Raw genomic sequence first — 15239 nt, forward strand, 5'->3', positions numbered from 1 at the left:
TGAGCAGTGTGAGGGAGGTCTAAATTAGGTTTTATTTCATAGGCCCTTGGTACAATGTCTGTTAACTAAGAGATCTCTGGGGTCAGATAGGCTTGGGTAGAGCTACTGGACCCATCACTTAGTTGGGTGGCCCCACCCACCCAACTAGGTTTAGTCTCTCTGCCTGAAAACAGGAATAGTAATGTTACATATTCTTGCCAGGCTGTTGTACAGATTAAAGTATATTATTCACAGGAAGGGCTAAGCATATTGCCTAGCCCCCAAAACATCATCTATTGTCATCATTGTGTTTAACCATTTAAGCCATCAGGAGAGAGAACAGTGAATAAGAAATAGGCACTTTCTCTTCTGTGGAATTTATGATCCAGAGTGGGAGAAATTAAATAGCTACTTACACACTTTTCCTTTTCTTTTTTAAACAACTAGGACACATGCTCTGAAAAACAAGACAGCACTGGGGTGAATAATGGTCATGTTAGTCTAGGACTGTGGGAGGTTAAACAATGCCCCCTTCCAAAGTTGTCCCTGCCCCAATCCTCAGAACTTGGGGACAGGTTACCTTACGTGGTCAAAGGGGATCTAGGAATATGATGGAGTTAAAGCTCTTGACATGAAGAGATTCTCCTGGGGCGTGTAGGTGGGTGCAATATAACTCTAAGGGTCCTTATAGGAGGAAGGGAGGAAAGTCAGAGTCTTAGAAGAAATAAGGACAGAGGCAGAAGTCAGAGAGAAAGGAAGGTGCTACGCTGTTGGCTTTGACGCTGGAGGAAGGGGCCATAGCCCGATGACTGTGGATGGCTTCTGAACTGAAAAAGGTGAGGAAACCCATTCTTCCCTACAGCCTCTAGAAGAACGCAACCCTGCAGACTGACGTGAGACTCCTGACCTCCAGACCCGTGGGAGAATGACACTGCGGTGCTTTGGGCTGCCAACTTTGTGGTAATTTCCTACAGCAACAATAGGAAATGAACATATGTGCTCTGCAAAAAACACTCTGGGGTATATAGTGGCTAGATATACCAGAATCTCAGTGATTTCACGTAACGGTCTCTCACGCGCATGCCCACTACATGCCCAACAGGAGTGGGAGGAGCTCTGCACCCAGTGACTCAACACGTAACCTGCAAGTCACGGAGTCAGAATGTGAACCAAACATTTGACTTGAGGGTGTTAGTCACGCAGTACTATCCTACCACACTTTGAGCCAGAGAAGCATAAAGAAACATGGAGACAAGCCATGAGTGGTTTCAAATTCCACTTGGAGTAAAGCCGTGGGTTTACCAATAAATAAAACAAACATCACTCATCTTATTGACTTCCCCGTGAGCCAGACATCTCCTTTGCTGTCAGGGATAAAGTTTTTCAGTGCACGCACTCAGAGTGGTAATTAACGGATAACCCTTTGACTCAACACACTGTCTTATAGGTGAAGATTCTGAAGACTTGCCCCAAGTCACACAGACATACTGCCAAGGCCAAGACTGGTTCTCGAAACAGAACTTCTTCCACCTGCCTCGGAGGAAGAAGTGAATGAGAAAAAGGCATTTTATGTAAATCTTTGAACGACCTTGATAAGTTATCCCCACATGCTATTACTCTAAGATTTCAGACCAGACACTTGATGTTTAGAGTTAATGCCCTGAAGGGGGTGGAGTTGGAACTTGAATTTCTGGAAGCCTCATCCACCCACCTAACCTATACTACACAGCTTCCTGTGTGGATATGGCTTTCTCTCACCCCATGCTGGTGGCCAAGAAAGGCAATAACTGAGATTCCTTCTCCGCCCTCACAGCCCCCAGGTCCACACTGCATTCCTGGGTTGCAGTGGATCACAGGGTTTTACCAGTAAACCTTCCCAACAGGGAGTCTAGAATTTGAATATGCTTTCCTAGGCCAGTCTTGCAAAGTTAGAAGTCAACAGATAGGTCTTCAGCACTACGAAAGCTATGGGAGGTTTATACCCCCCCTGAAGTAAAGAGAAACACCTTGACCTGTAGGTAGTTTAAGGAGTTAACTGGGATGTATTCTAACAGTTGTAGCTATATTTTGGAACAACCTTTTAGATGAAGGATGTTACCAAGCTCTGCTTTTCTGCTGGGAGAGTTACCACTGGTTTTCATCGTGAATGCACGCCTTGAAGGGAGGTCTTTTCTGAAGGAGAGGCTTGAGGGACAGTACGAATGTTCTATGTCACTCCACCTGTGTGTGGTTTCATAGTTTTCCAAGCAGAAACTCAGGGAAATGGTGTCCTTGCATTTCATGGCTTTGGTGTGTAAGAAGGCATCTCCTTTTTATGCTAACTCTGTACTTTCTGTAGGAGGATACCACTATCCAGGAGTTTCTAGGGGAAGACAAACTCTTGCAGAGAGTGCCCTTGAACACTCCAGCTCTGGGTTTGACTCCTAACATCACCACCAACTGGCTGTGTGTCCTTCAGCAAGTTACACAACCTCTCTGTCTCTATCAAAGGCAGTGCTTTCTCTAGAGCAGCTGTGAAGTTGATACATATAAAAAACTTAGAATCATGCCTAACATACATAGGTGCTCAGTGTTAGCTGCTGTTAATAACAATGAGGAAATCATGCAACCTTAAAGAACTTGTTTCTTTGTCTCAAATGGGGATAATTTCTCTTGCAGGTCACTTGTGAGGTTTAAATGAAACAACACATCTAGGTGCAGGGACTGGCAGAGTGGGTCCTTCACGGATACTTTCCTCCTTTTAGGGACCTTAGTTCAACAAAGCAGTCACTCAGCATGACACTGTGGGCATCAAAGGGAATTAAGAGCACAGGGTTGGTGAACATGTCTACGAGCAATTTATTTTTGTTTTTTTTTTTGTTTGTTTGTCTTTTTCATTTTAATGAAATCCAAGTTAGTTAACATAGAGCGTAATAATGGTTTCAGGAGAACCCAGTGATTCATCATTTCCATATAACCCCCAGTGCTCATCCCACCAAGTGCCCTCCTTCATGCCTATTGCCCATTTAGCCCATCTACCCTCTCCCCACCCCCACCCAACTCAACACCCCTCCAGCAACCCTGTTTGTTCTCTTTGTTTTGGAGAATTACAGAACCAGGGATTAAAGTCCTTTGCTCATGACACAGAGTCAGAATGAGGCAGAAACATCCCAAATGCTTTCAAGGTCTCCACTGCTGAGCTCACAAGGGACTACCTGGCACATGAGACCAAGGTCGCAGGGACACGTTTGATGCTAGGTGTTTTTCCCGATAGGTCACCTCATTCATTACTTCCTAATCACCAAGTGAGATAGAGACCCAGTCTCAGAGATGGAATATTTGCCAAAGGGCACGCAGGCATGAGTGGCAGGGACTAAATTTAGGCGGAGGTCTGCAGACTCCCGATGCAGTGCTCTCTCCTGCATAGCATAACCTGGAGACAAGACTCCTGTGCGTGTGCTCGGAAACAGCACGGTGAGAAAGACAGGAGACCTATGGGCACCTTTTTCAGGGCGTGGAAGACCGCACTTCTGTGTTGATCCTTTAAATGTTTAAGTAATGCTGCTCTGTTTTTACATATGGACTTCGAATTGTTAAAAAAAAAAAAAAACCCAAAAACCCCTCAACTATGATTTTCTTAAGATCACATGCTGATCTGTGAGACGAGCTAATGGCTGGTTCACAAAAGGTGGGGGAGGCAGGACTTCAAAGGTGGTCTGAATTCTCAGGTCCTCTCTGCTCGAATTTTGGGTTGGGAAATTTTGCTGGAATCAACAGCTATGAATATCTGTACAGGATTTTATTTTCAATGGTACTAGCAAATATTTTATTCTATGTCATTCTCACGGACAAAATATCAAATAAATATTACTGGACACATTTAGAAACAGGAACGCTGAACCCCAGAGAAGATCAGGGACTTGTTCAAGGCCACCTAACAAGGGGACGGAAGGACCAGACTTAAATTCAAGTCTTCTCGTTAAAAAATCTTTAAAAAACCTCTGATACACCACTGCCTGTGATCACGACAAACTGGAACCAGGTTAAGAGTGGTCAAATAGGAGTTTGATTTCTGACTCTGCCTTTTCTGTGACACAGGGAAGGTGAAAATAGTGACAGTGAAGCACAGGCGATAAAACTGACTTTTTCCAGTATCAGGGTACAAAATTGCTTAATTATCGTTTCTGAAGCACCTTACTTTGTAACTTCTTTGTATTTGGTATGTGCCAAAAGAATGTTAGGATCCATCTTTATAAATCACCCCAAGAGACTGCTCTTTGAGATTTCTACAGGTGAGAAAAACCAAATCCACAAAGTCAGTGGTCAGGGAGGAACAGGGACCATGGTCCCCGGGTCACTTCCATCCATTTCCCATGCCCGGTGGTAAAAAAGGACTTCTCAGAATGCTTCTCAGAAGAGCTAGGCACAGCTGTGTTTAGAGGGGTCAGGATAACAACATGGTGAAAGACAAGGCCCAGACCGATGGGGCGGGTCACCCAGTATCCACATTAACTCTCTTAATTTATTGATAAGGTCCATGTAGGGGCTTGGTGGGGCTGCCATACAAGGCACATCAGACCACGTGGCTGGAACAACAGAAACTGATGGCTTCACAGTGTTGGGAGACTGAAGGCTGAGATCCAGGGGTCCTTGTAAGGGTTCCTTGCAAGGGCTGAGGGAAGGGCCCATCCCAGGCCTCTCTCCATGGCTTCCCTTCACTCTGCCTTCACTCCGGGTCTCTGTCTCCACTCCTCCTATATATCAGGACAGCGGCTGTATTGGATGAGGCCTCGCCCTAACAACCTGACCTCTGTAAAGACCCTACCTCCAAAATAAGGTCACCTTCTGAGGTAGTAGGGGCTAGGCCTTCCACATACGGCTTTTGAGAGGATCACACACAATTCAAGGCAGAGCAGTTCATGTATTATTACAGCTTGTTGCTACTTTAGTGTGTAGAATTACCTGCCTTTTGAGCTGTTCAAGCTCTTTATGTGTATTCACTTATTTAAACCCTGCCTGGAGGCCAAGAAGTCAGTGGGACCATGATGTCCCTTTACAAATGAGGTAACTGGGGGCACAAAGAGGTTAAGTCACTGGTTCAAGGCTGAACAGTTAGGAAATGATAGAGCGCAGAGTGGAACCAGTCAGGCTGCCTCAGAGTCCCTGCTTTCAGGCACCAGGCTGTGTCACCCCCGTGAGCAGCACCTAGTCCCCGCTCTCCGGGATCTCCCAGTCCGGGCCTGGGTCTGTTCAAAGGGCTGAGGTCTTGCAAGGTGAGGAGAGACCATTTGTGACTAAGGGGCTAGGAAGGCTTCTCGGGGAGGTGGCAGCTAAGCTGAGTCTTTTGGTTTGTTTTGTTTTTAATTTTATTTCTTTTGAGGGAGGGGGAGGGGCAGAGAGAAAGGGAGAGAGAGAAAAGCACGAGCAGACGCCATGCTGTCAGCACAGAGCCCAACGTGAAAGAAGTCATGACCTGAACCAAAATCAAGAGTCGGACGCTCAACAGACCATGCCACCCAGGCACCCCTGAGCTGAGTCTTAGAGGAAGTGGCCATGAGCATTCTGGAGCGAAGAGTGTGCACGTGGAAAACACCAGACTGGAGCACCAGGAGGCTGGAATGGAGCTCACAGGGCAGGTACCGGAACACCCCGGCTTTGTCAGCCAGGCTCAAGGTCTCGGGCTCTACTTCACAGAGAGTGGGGAAGCCCGGAGGAGGACTCAGCAGGGGAGGGATGTGATCGGATTCGCCCATTAGAACCATCTCCAGCGGAGAACTGAGGGTACACACTCTGGAGCAGGGAGGACTGGACTCGATGTGAGGGTCACGAACTCCTGGGGTCTGGGACATGGGATCACACCAGCCGGCACAAGGTCAGCCCTGCAGGTGAGCCGGTCACTCGGCTCCTTACCATCGAGGACTCGACAACACAGTTCAAGGCAACGGGGCACTAGCTCTTTGCAAAGACAGGAGAGATGCGGCCAGTCTTTCAGAACTGTCAATACCTGAGTCATCTTCCCCTTTCCCCTCCTCAGAAATTCTTCTGGGACTCGTAAGAAACCTCACCCCAGCAATCAGATCTTAATCCTCAGCTCACACTGCTCTCCCAAGAACAAGCTCTCAACAGCCAGTCCTTTCCAACACCATCCTTCTCCACTGGCTGGTCCGTTTTGTTTTTGTTTTTGTTTTTTTTTTTTAAACGTGTACCCTGTCTTGTTGAGTTACTACTCATTAAAAAACCGTATCGTTCAGGAAAAAAACATCAAAAAAATAAAAACCCTTTGGAATTGTCCTTGAGGGCTTGCTAAGTGGTTTTAAAGGCATTCAGAACCTGGGTTCTAGACTCAGTTCAGTCAAAAATAAGCCACTGGTAGGGGCACCTGGGTGGCTCAGTTGCTGAAGCATCCAACTTCAGCTCAGATCATGATCTCATGATTCACGAGTTAGAGCCCCACATCAGGCTCTGCACTGGCAGCTCAGAGCCCGGAGCCTGCTTTGGATTCTGTGTGTCCCTCTCTCTCTCACCCTCTCCCACTCGTGCACGCATTTTCTCTATCTCTCTATGGCTCTCAAAAACCAATAAACATTAAAAAAATTAAAAATAAGCCACCTGTGACTTTGGGAAACTCCTGCAGTCTAAGAGTATCAAAGCATGACAAGACTTTGGGGGACATTTAGTTCACTTTCCCCATTTTGGAGGTGAAGTCCTATGCAGTGCTCTTGGCTTAACAGGATCAAGTGCATATGCTAGTCAGTCCTTCAATATCTGACCCTCTTGGAATTTGATTCTGGCCATGTTCTTTCTCTGTCTCCCTGTCTCTTCCTCCCTCCCCTTCTCCACCCCACCCCTCTCCCACTAGTTCTTCTAAGGAGACAGGGATGAACCCCAACCTGGGTTAGGCACCCATTCTCAGTGCTTCCCATCAAAACTTAGAGCTTTCTTCATCCCTCTGTTTTTCATTTAATACCCAAATTGTCTTCTTGACATTCTCCCCTGCAAGACCGAGTAACTAGATGGCATCTAGAATAGACAGGCGAGAAATTCTATGAGAGGACCTGGCTCACAGAAGATGTTTGGTAACTACCTATCAGAAAATCAAAGAGTAGGGCCTAGTGATCTGCTGTCTCCAGGTTTACTATCAAAATTAACAAGAACAGTCACGGAGCATCCACTGTATGTGTGGCACGGTAAGGAAGTCGCTACAAGATGTGTTGCCAAACAGACCCATGAAAGGATGCTCAACATCACTCATCATCAGGGAAATACAAATCAAAACCACGATGAGATACCACATCACACCTATCAGAGTGGCTAAAATTAACAACTCAGCAAACAACAGATGTCGGCGAGGATGCGGAGAAAGGGGAACCCTTTTGCCCTGTTGGTAAGAATGCAAACTGGTGCAGCCACTCTGGAAAACAGTATGGAGGTTCCTCAAAAAAATTAAAAATAGAACTGCCCTATGATCTAGCAATAACACTACTAACAATTTATTCAAAGGATACAAAAATGCTGATTCCAAGGGGCACATGCACCCCAATGCTTATAGCACTATAAGTAAAAACTCTTTGAAATTGTTAGCCAAATTATGGAAAGAGCCCAAATGTCAACCGATGAATGGATAAAGAAGATGTGGGGTGTGTGTGTGTGTGTGTGTGTGTGTGTATACACACACACACACACATGAATACTACCCCGCGATGAAAAAGAATGAAATCTTGCCATTTGCAACAACATGGATAGAACTGGAAGGGATTATGTTAAATAAGATATGTCAGTCAGAGAAAGACAAATCCCATATGACTTCACTCATATGTATAGTTTGAGAAACTTAACGGATGATCATAGGGGAAGGGAAGGAAAAATAAGATAAAAACAGAGAGGGAGGCAAACCATAAGAAACTCTTAAACACAGAGAATGGGTGATGGGCATTGAAGAAGGCACTTGTTGGGATGAGCACTGGATGTTATTGGTTAGTGGTGAATCACAGGAATCTACTCCTGAAGCCAAGACTATACTGTATGTTAGCTAACTTGAGAATTAAAAATGTCTTGCCACTTTTCCCCAGTGGGCCCCAAGTTTCCCCATCTTTAAAATGGGAGTTGTTTGACCTCTTGGTCTTTGAGCAATCTCCCAACTCCTACATTTTGTTTCAAGAACTTGCTCAAATCACTTGACTATTAAGCAGAAGTAAACATCAATACTGGTCTGTCAATTACAACTCCAATGCTCATTCATCAAAACTCAAATACTATTTTGTAAGCATCCCGACTGAAAAGCATTCCCAGCTCAAAAATGCTAGGATTCTCTTTTGCCAAAACTGTGTGACTAAATGCAAACTTACCTGGTTGAGGGAGTACACTGAGGTATAACCTCACTATAGGTTTGGAAAAAGACTCCTCAACCTTTCTGTCTGGGTGCCTAAACTATGTAACAAAATATATTCTTATAGAATTCCCTTGAGCCTTGTTTTTTTTGGGGGGGGGGGATACATTTAGTACAGCCAAAACAGTGAAGGATATCTAATTGTTCAGGTATCTATTTTTTAAAAACGTTTATTTACTTATTTTGAGAGAGAGTGCAGGAGCAGGGGAGGGGCAGAGAGAGGGAGAGAGAGAGAATCCCAAGCAGGTTCCCTGCTGTCAGCATGATGTCCATTGCGGGCTCAATCCCACAAACTGTGGGATAACCTGAGATCCAGAGTCAGATGCTTAACCAACTTAGCCACTCAGGCACCTCTACTTGTTCAGGTATCTATTGATGCAGAAGAAACCACTCCAAAACTGAGTGCCCTAAAACAATAAATTATTTCTCTGCATCCTACAACCTTCTGAAGGGTTAAAACTGATGCCTGATCTCCTTGAAAACCTGTTTAATCTTAAATCACCTCATTCAAGTTCTCCCAGGTGCTCAGGCTTCACACCTTGGAGTCACAGATGATTCATTCCCACCCCCCACCCCCCACAAATCCTTCTGACTCGACTCTTATGATGTATCCAGAATCTGAGCATTTCTAGCCACCACTACTAACACCCTGGCCTGAAGCACCATGCCCTCTTGCTTGGTGAGCCAGAGTCTGTGCTTGCACTCTTGATCCATCATCTATTTTCAAAACAGTAGCCAGGTGATCCTTATAACGTTTTTTTTTTTTTTTTTTTTAATTTATTTTTGGAACAGAGAGAGACAGAGCATGAACGGGGGAGGGGCAGAGAGAGAGGGAGACAGAGAATCGGAAACAGGCTCCAGGCTCCGAGCCATCAGCCCAGAGCCTGACGCGGGGCTCGAACTCACGGACCGCGAGATCGTGACCTGGCTGAAGTCGGACGCTTAACCGACTGCGCCACCCAGGCGCCCCCAGGTGATCCTTTTAAAATGTAGGCTGGGGGCACTTGGGTGGCTCAGTCGGTTGAGCCTCCTACTCTTGTTCAGGGCTCAGTTATAATCCCAGGGCCGTAGGACTGAACCCCATGTTGGAGCCTGCTTGGGATTCTCTCTCTCTCCCTCCCTCTCTCTCTCTCTCAACATAAACATTTAAAAAAACAAAACAAAACTTAAGCTGGATCATTCTATTATGCCACTCAGATCTCCCTCCCTCTGAGAGGAAAATCTGAAGTTCCAAGGCCCTGCAATGATCTGACCACGCTCGGCTTTCTCAACACCAGCCATTCTGGACAGTTTGCTACTCCTGAACACACCAGAAAAGCTTCTGCCGCAGGGCCTTTGCATTCACTATTCTCTCTCTCTGGAATATTTTCCCCTAAGATATCCACAGGGCCAACTTCCTCACTTCCTTCAGGTTTCTGTTCAAGTATCACCTGTGGAAGCTGCTCTTGAAACTATCCCATTTAAAATAGGCTCACCTGCTGCCTCGACATCCCTACACTCTTCCCCACTTTGTGTTTCTACATTGGAACCACTGTGATCCAACCTAATATATGCGTATAACATATCTATGTATGTTATAATTGTTATTACATAGTATTTATTATACATTCTATATAAGGTATAGTATTATATGTAATATATATTGTATAATGTCATAAATATACAGTATATGTTTTCTCCACTAGAGTAGGTTTTATAAAGGCAGCATTTTTGGCTGGCTCATTGCTGCACCTGCAACAGCTTAAATGGGCCCTCGAAACACAGCACAGGTGCCCAGGACAAACAGACTGAAGTGACGAATATTTTGTTGACTTGTTAAAAATAAAACAAAATCCTCTTTCTAAGAGGAGAAGGGACCCATATTTCTCTGATTTTTTCCCCCTTACATGAACAGAAAAAAGTTGCATAACCACATTAGCTAAAGTGCCCTTTGTGTTTGCTTTTTTTTTTTTTTCTAAATTGCCTAACGTTCTGCTTGTTTTCTTGTTATCCTTGCTAGCGATACCTGGCTTACAGCTGGCACTTAGTATTTGTATCCGTGCTCCAGCTCTGCTACTGACCAGATGTAGGACACTGAGCAAGTGACATTCTGACCATCAGTTTCATCCCTCCTCTCTCTCTCTCCATATATATACATGTATGGATATAAACATGTATATATATAAACAAAGGGGTAAAAGGCATCGACCTCACGGTGTTGTCCAAGTAGATAAATTCAAACAGTGGGTGCCATGCAATGTCTTGGTAGAGGAGGGAGGGCAAAAGAGACGAGCGTTTCTTTTTCTTACGACCACAGCACATGTATTCAGCCTGACTTTCTTCCATCGAGGAAGAGCTTCTGGAAAGTTGCTGGGCCACAGGTTAGAGGGAGAGAGAATTCAGAAGGGAGATGGAGTACCAGCGTGCCCTTGCTCACTCTGTTCCAAACTCAGCTAGCTGGACTGCTCAGCCAGAGAGACAGTCTCATGCCAGGGCGGGACAAAAGGGAGCTTTTTCTGACAGGTGACAGCTTTGAAAAGGGTCCTCTCTCCCCATTTAAAACCAAACCCGTGGGAGGGAAGCCACAGGATTCACAGGAGGAAACGACTTGACTCCAAATGTGTAAGGAACATCTATAGCAAAACAGCTCCCTGTCCCCCTTGGAAAGAAGCTGACTTTGAAGAGGGGGGAAAGAAGGGAGTCGAGAACGGGAGAAGGAAAGAGAGGTCAGTGAGCTGAGCGATTCTGCAGGCCTGCAAACAGCACCTGCGAGGAGAGGAAGTCCACCTGGGCTGTGGGCTCGGCACTCGCCCACAGGTCGTCTCTAGTTTAATAAATACCTCCAACCATCTCACAATCCAGTGATTCTCCTAGTAATCCTATTTTATGAGCGAGGAACCCGGGGGGCTCAGGAGGATGAACTCATTTGCCCCAGACCACAGAGCTAATAAGGAGCAGAGCCCACAATGAAGCCACAAGCCACAGCAGCACACCAGGCAGTCCTGCCCTCTGACCAGGAAGCCCACTAATCATCAGGGGCCCGGCCGGGTCCACAAGGGCAAACAAACAGAGAAAGGCCAACAGGCAGGTACACCCAGGCTGGGGGAAGAGGTGAGAAACCCAGCTGGCGGGGTGTGAGCTAGGACCCCTTGTGCCACCATCCGGAGAGCCTCTGGTCCCCTCACCCTCGGAGAGTCGGGGAGGCGATGCAGAGCACCCAGTACACGCCCTCCTTTTGTCCCCCCTGCCCCGGGGGCAGGGCCCCTGTGAGTCCTCTGGAACCGCACTAGCACCACACGTTTACTTCTCCCCGGGAGGCAGAAACAGCCCTTTCCCACCGCTGTCTGTTGGCGGGCACTAGAAAGAACACAGAGAAAGCCGGCAAGCCTTACCCCTTCCATGGCCTTCCTCCGAAGAATCGACGGATCCTTCGGGAGACGAACGCGGCTTCCCAGAGCGGTATCCTGGGGCCAAGACTGCTTTAATTTGCCGGCGTCCGCCAGGGAGCAATCCCTTCCCAGAGCCCCGGACACACCTGGGCCCAGGCTCCCCCGACCTGCCCCACCAGGGCAGCAGCTCCTCCCTCTCTAGGGGTTGGAGCTTCCCGGCCCCAGGCTGGGCGCAGACCCGCCTCCATCCGCCGCGGAACTTTGCAGGGCACCCCGCACCTGCCGCAGGGAAGGGGTCCTCCCTGTCCAAAGACCCACCAACTGGCCCTTCATAGCTAGTGGTTCTCCCCCAGGCTGGCCCAACAGTCACTCTACAGAGGAGTTCACTTTGTGCCCCAGGCAGGAGGCACGGGGGAGCGGCTGAGGAACAGGGAGGGGGAGGGAGGGGAGGTGGTGACAGGGCGCCTGTGAGTACCTAATGCTCCGGCTGGGCTGGACTGCGTAATCTCCCTTAGTAAGTTACTAACCGCCTTGGCCCAACCCCGCCCCTGAGATGGCTACTTAACTTCGCCTAAGGCTCCCAAAGAGGACAGAGAGTACCAAAGCTTGCAGGGAGGGGTGGTGGAGGCCAGAAAGGGAGCTGCTATCGTGGAGCACCTGTTGGGGGGCTGACATTATCGCATATGGATACATTCTTACATTAAATCCTACCACACCCTTGGGAAGGGCAATTATTCTCACCTAAATGGCGAGGAAACTGAGGCTTAGAGAAATCCCATAACCTGCCCTGTAACGTGGTCACATAGGCAGTAAGTTGAAGGATCAGGGTTTGAACCTGGGCCTGGCTGTTGCTAAAGTGGTTTTGTTTTTCTGGTGTGTGTGTCAGGGGTGGAGTAGGAGGGTGCAGGAAGGGGTTTTTGCTTTCATTGTTTTGACTACTGGTGCTGGAAACCCAACCCTCATTTCCCAGTTCTCAAGAGCTCAGGGCTGCCCGGGGGGGGGGGGGGGGGGGGGGGGGGGGGGGGGGGCGGGCTGCTTGAAGCAGGTCTCTGTGATTTCTCTTTTGTTAGGGCTCAGCTGGAGCATGAAGTTGTCCAGAAGAGAGGAGGGAGGGGGGGAGAGGGAGAGAGGGAGGAGGAGGGACAGAGGAGGGAGAGGGCAGGTGAGGAACGCCCACCTGCGTGGTTCTCATACCTGGCTGATCGGCACAGCCGCCAGGGCATCTATTAAAAATACAGGGTCCAAGTTCCCAAGGCGGACACGAATCGTCTCTAATCTAGGGTCTGGGAATATGGGTTTTAGGTAAGCTTTTTAGGTGTGTTTTAATAATTAATGACTTGCTGTAAGATCTGTCCTCTACATCATGAGCCTCCACGCCGACACACGCGCATACCCACGTACTAAAATAAACACTTCTCAAGATGATAATCACTCTTATATGGGCGTGATCATGCTGTTACTTTCGATTCTTCTCTGAGCCATGATGTGCCGTTCAATTTAAAAAATCAGTGGTCAGCACACCTCACTGGATTGATTTCTTAACTCACTTTGATCCATGCTGCAGCTCTGCTCACAACCAGCTTGGAGGTCCGTTCCTCCAACGAAACAGGGCGCAGGCCAAAAACCGTAACTTTCCCTCTCACCCTGTCCTCCCTTCTGTTCAAGGCGATGAAGTCTTGTATACATTTGTAAATGATAAGACGGAAGGAGCTCTTTGGAGAATGAGGAGCCCTCCTCCCAACAACAGCTGGCAGTGGGGTTGTCAAATTCCCTTTGCTGTTAATGCAAGCACTCCCCCGGGGGGCTTCAGACCCGCCTGCAATGGTGGAGGCAGCGGGGGAGAGGGTCGAAGTGGGCGGGGCTGAAGAGGGCGGGGTTGAAGGGGCGGGGAGTGGGTCGCGAGGGTCTCCCCTCCCCGCCCTTGGAAGGACTTGGAGCTCTGTGGTTCTCAGCTTGGTTCAGGACAAGTTTCAATGGAAGGCCATAGGATGTAGTAGGCATCAATCATTGGTAGCTGTTAGGAGTGTTTTGCAAGTAGGCCTAAGGACCTGCGGAGCCCCATAGGATCTCTTGTTATTACCTTATGATCCTCTAGGCGCTACACCCAGTTTACCCCTAGCTGTTGGCCTCGGGAATGTCCACGTCGCAGCCTCTCTGACATGTGTGTTCCTTTTCTATAAAACTAGGTAAGAGGACTGGCAGTGCTGGCCCAAGGGTTTACGTGCCATGTGAACATCTCTACCGTGCTGAGCATTACATAAGCACCAAAGATATCCTTCCCCTTTTACCACCCTCTCTCCGCCTCAATTCATGGTGGCTGTGTCAGTGTCGACGTGCATATGCTATACGTGGGTGTACAAATGATGTGACATTGTTTGACTTCCCTGTAATGATCCCATTTTGCTTGTAGGCCCCCATCCCATGGTGGCAGATCCTTCAGAACTCATATGTGCTTACGCTGGGGGGCGGGTAGAGACAGAAAAGGGAGATACAAGGTACAGACGTGGTGGGGAGGGTTCTGGCTGTGAAATCAGGGGGTTGATCGAAGTTTAGCCAGATCTCATTACACTTAGGAATGAATAACTCAATCGAAAAAGAAGAATGAGATCCTCTTACACATACAAGGTGCTTGGGTGGCCTGCCTCGAGCTTCAGACCAGGACTCTCCCCATGATCTCCACTTCATCATGGACAAGGAAATAACTGACAGACTGGTCTACTGCCCGCTGGGAACAGTGCCCCAGCCCTTAAAAACATCACTTCATTTAGTCCTTATCATGACCCTGGTTATTCCAGCTGAGGAAACTGAGGCACGTGGGAGTTAAACACCAATCTGGGGAAATGCAGTTGGCAAGTGGAAGGACAGACATTCCAACCCAGGCAGCCCACACTCACCACCACTCTGGTTTTTTACCATTTAAATTTTAGAGAAACACAGAATCTGAAATAAACACAGAATCTGAAAGCTTGAAGGTTTCTTCAGAGTGATTTTTTCCAAACCCAAGTCTGAAAGAAGTCAGCAGAAAGCTTAGCAGATACTTGGGCAAATTCTTGGCAGATATTTCTAGACATTTCTGTCTTTTAAGGCTCTAGTTTCAGTTTGCTCCTCTTGATAACTGGGGATGATGTGCCAAACTCTCCAACGAGGTCCATTTTTTAGTACACTGAGCAGTAGAAATCCGTACTTACATCACATTCCTTTTTGGAAAAAGTTTTATTTATTTTGGAGAGAGAGAGAAAGTGGGGGGAAGAGCAGAGAGAGAGGGAGAGACAGAGAATTCCAAGCAGGCTCCAAGCCTTGATCCTGACATCATGACCTGAGCCGAAATCAAGAGTCAGACCCCCGGAGCCACCCAGGCTCCATCACATTCCTGATGCTTACTTTGGGTCTCACATACTGCCTGCTGCTTTGCAGCGTTTCCGTTCACGTCTGTCTTTCATTTCTCGGCAAACACACTGCCTATACTTTGTGCCATAAGTAATGGTGTGTAGCCGAGTACTCTGATGCAAAAAAAAAAAGGAGGATTT

The 15239-nt window shown here is 47.5% G+C and overlaps 1 protein-coding gene across 6 annotated transcripts in view; it reads right to left on the bottom strand.

Moving 5' to 3' along the window:
• Positions 1-12145, bottom strand: part of FYB2 (FYN binding protein 2) — a 124358-nt gene extending 112213 nt beyond the window's left edge. For all 6 annotated transcript variants that reach the window (XR_006221497.1, XR_006221496.1, XM_042997365.1 and 3 more), the window contains exon 1: positions 11716-12145. Coding sequence is in view for 4 of the 6 variants with exons in the window: in XM_042997365.1 (XP_042853299.1) it covers positions 11716-11724 (9 nt within the window). In the remaining 2 variants the exon portion in view is untranslated. The remainder of the gene's footprint in view (positions 1-11715) is intronic.
• Positions 12146-15239: the final 3094 nt, after the last annotated feature.

This window comes from Panthera tigris, chromosome C1 (assembly GCF_018350195.1).
Source record: "Panthera tigris isolate Pti1 chromosome C1, P.tigris_Pti1_mat1.1, whole genome shotgun sequence".
Classification (NCBI taxonomy): Eukaryota; Metazoa; Chordata; class Mammalia; order Carnivora; family Felidae; genus Panthera; species Panthera tigris.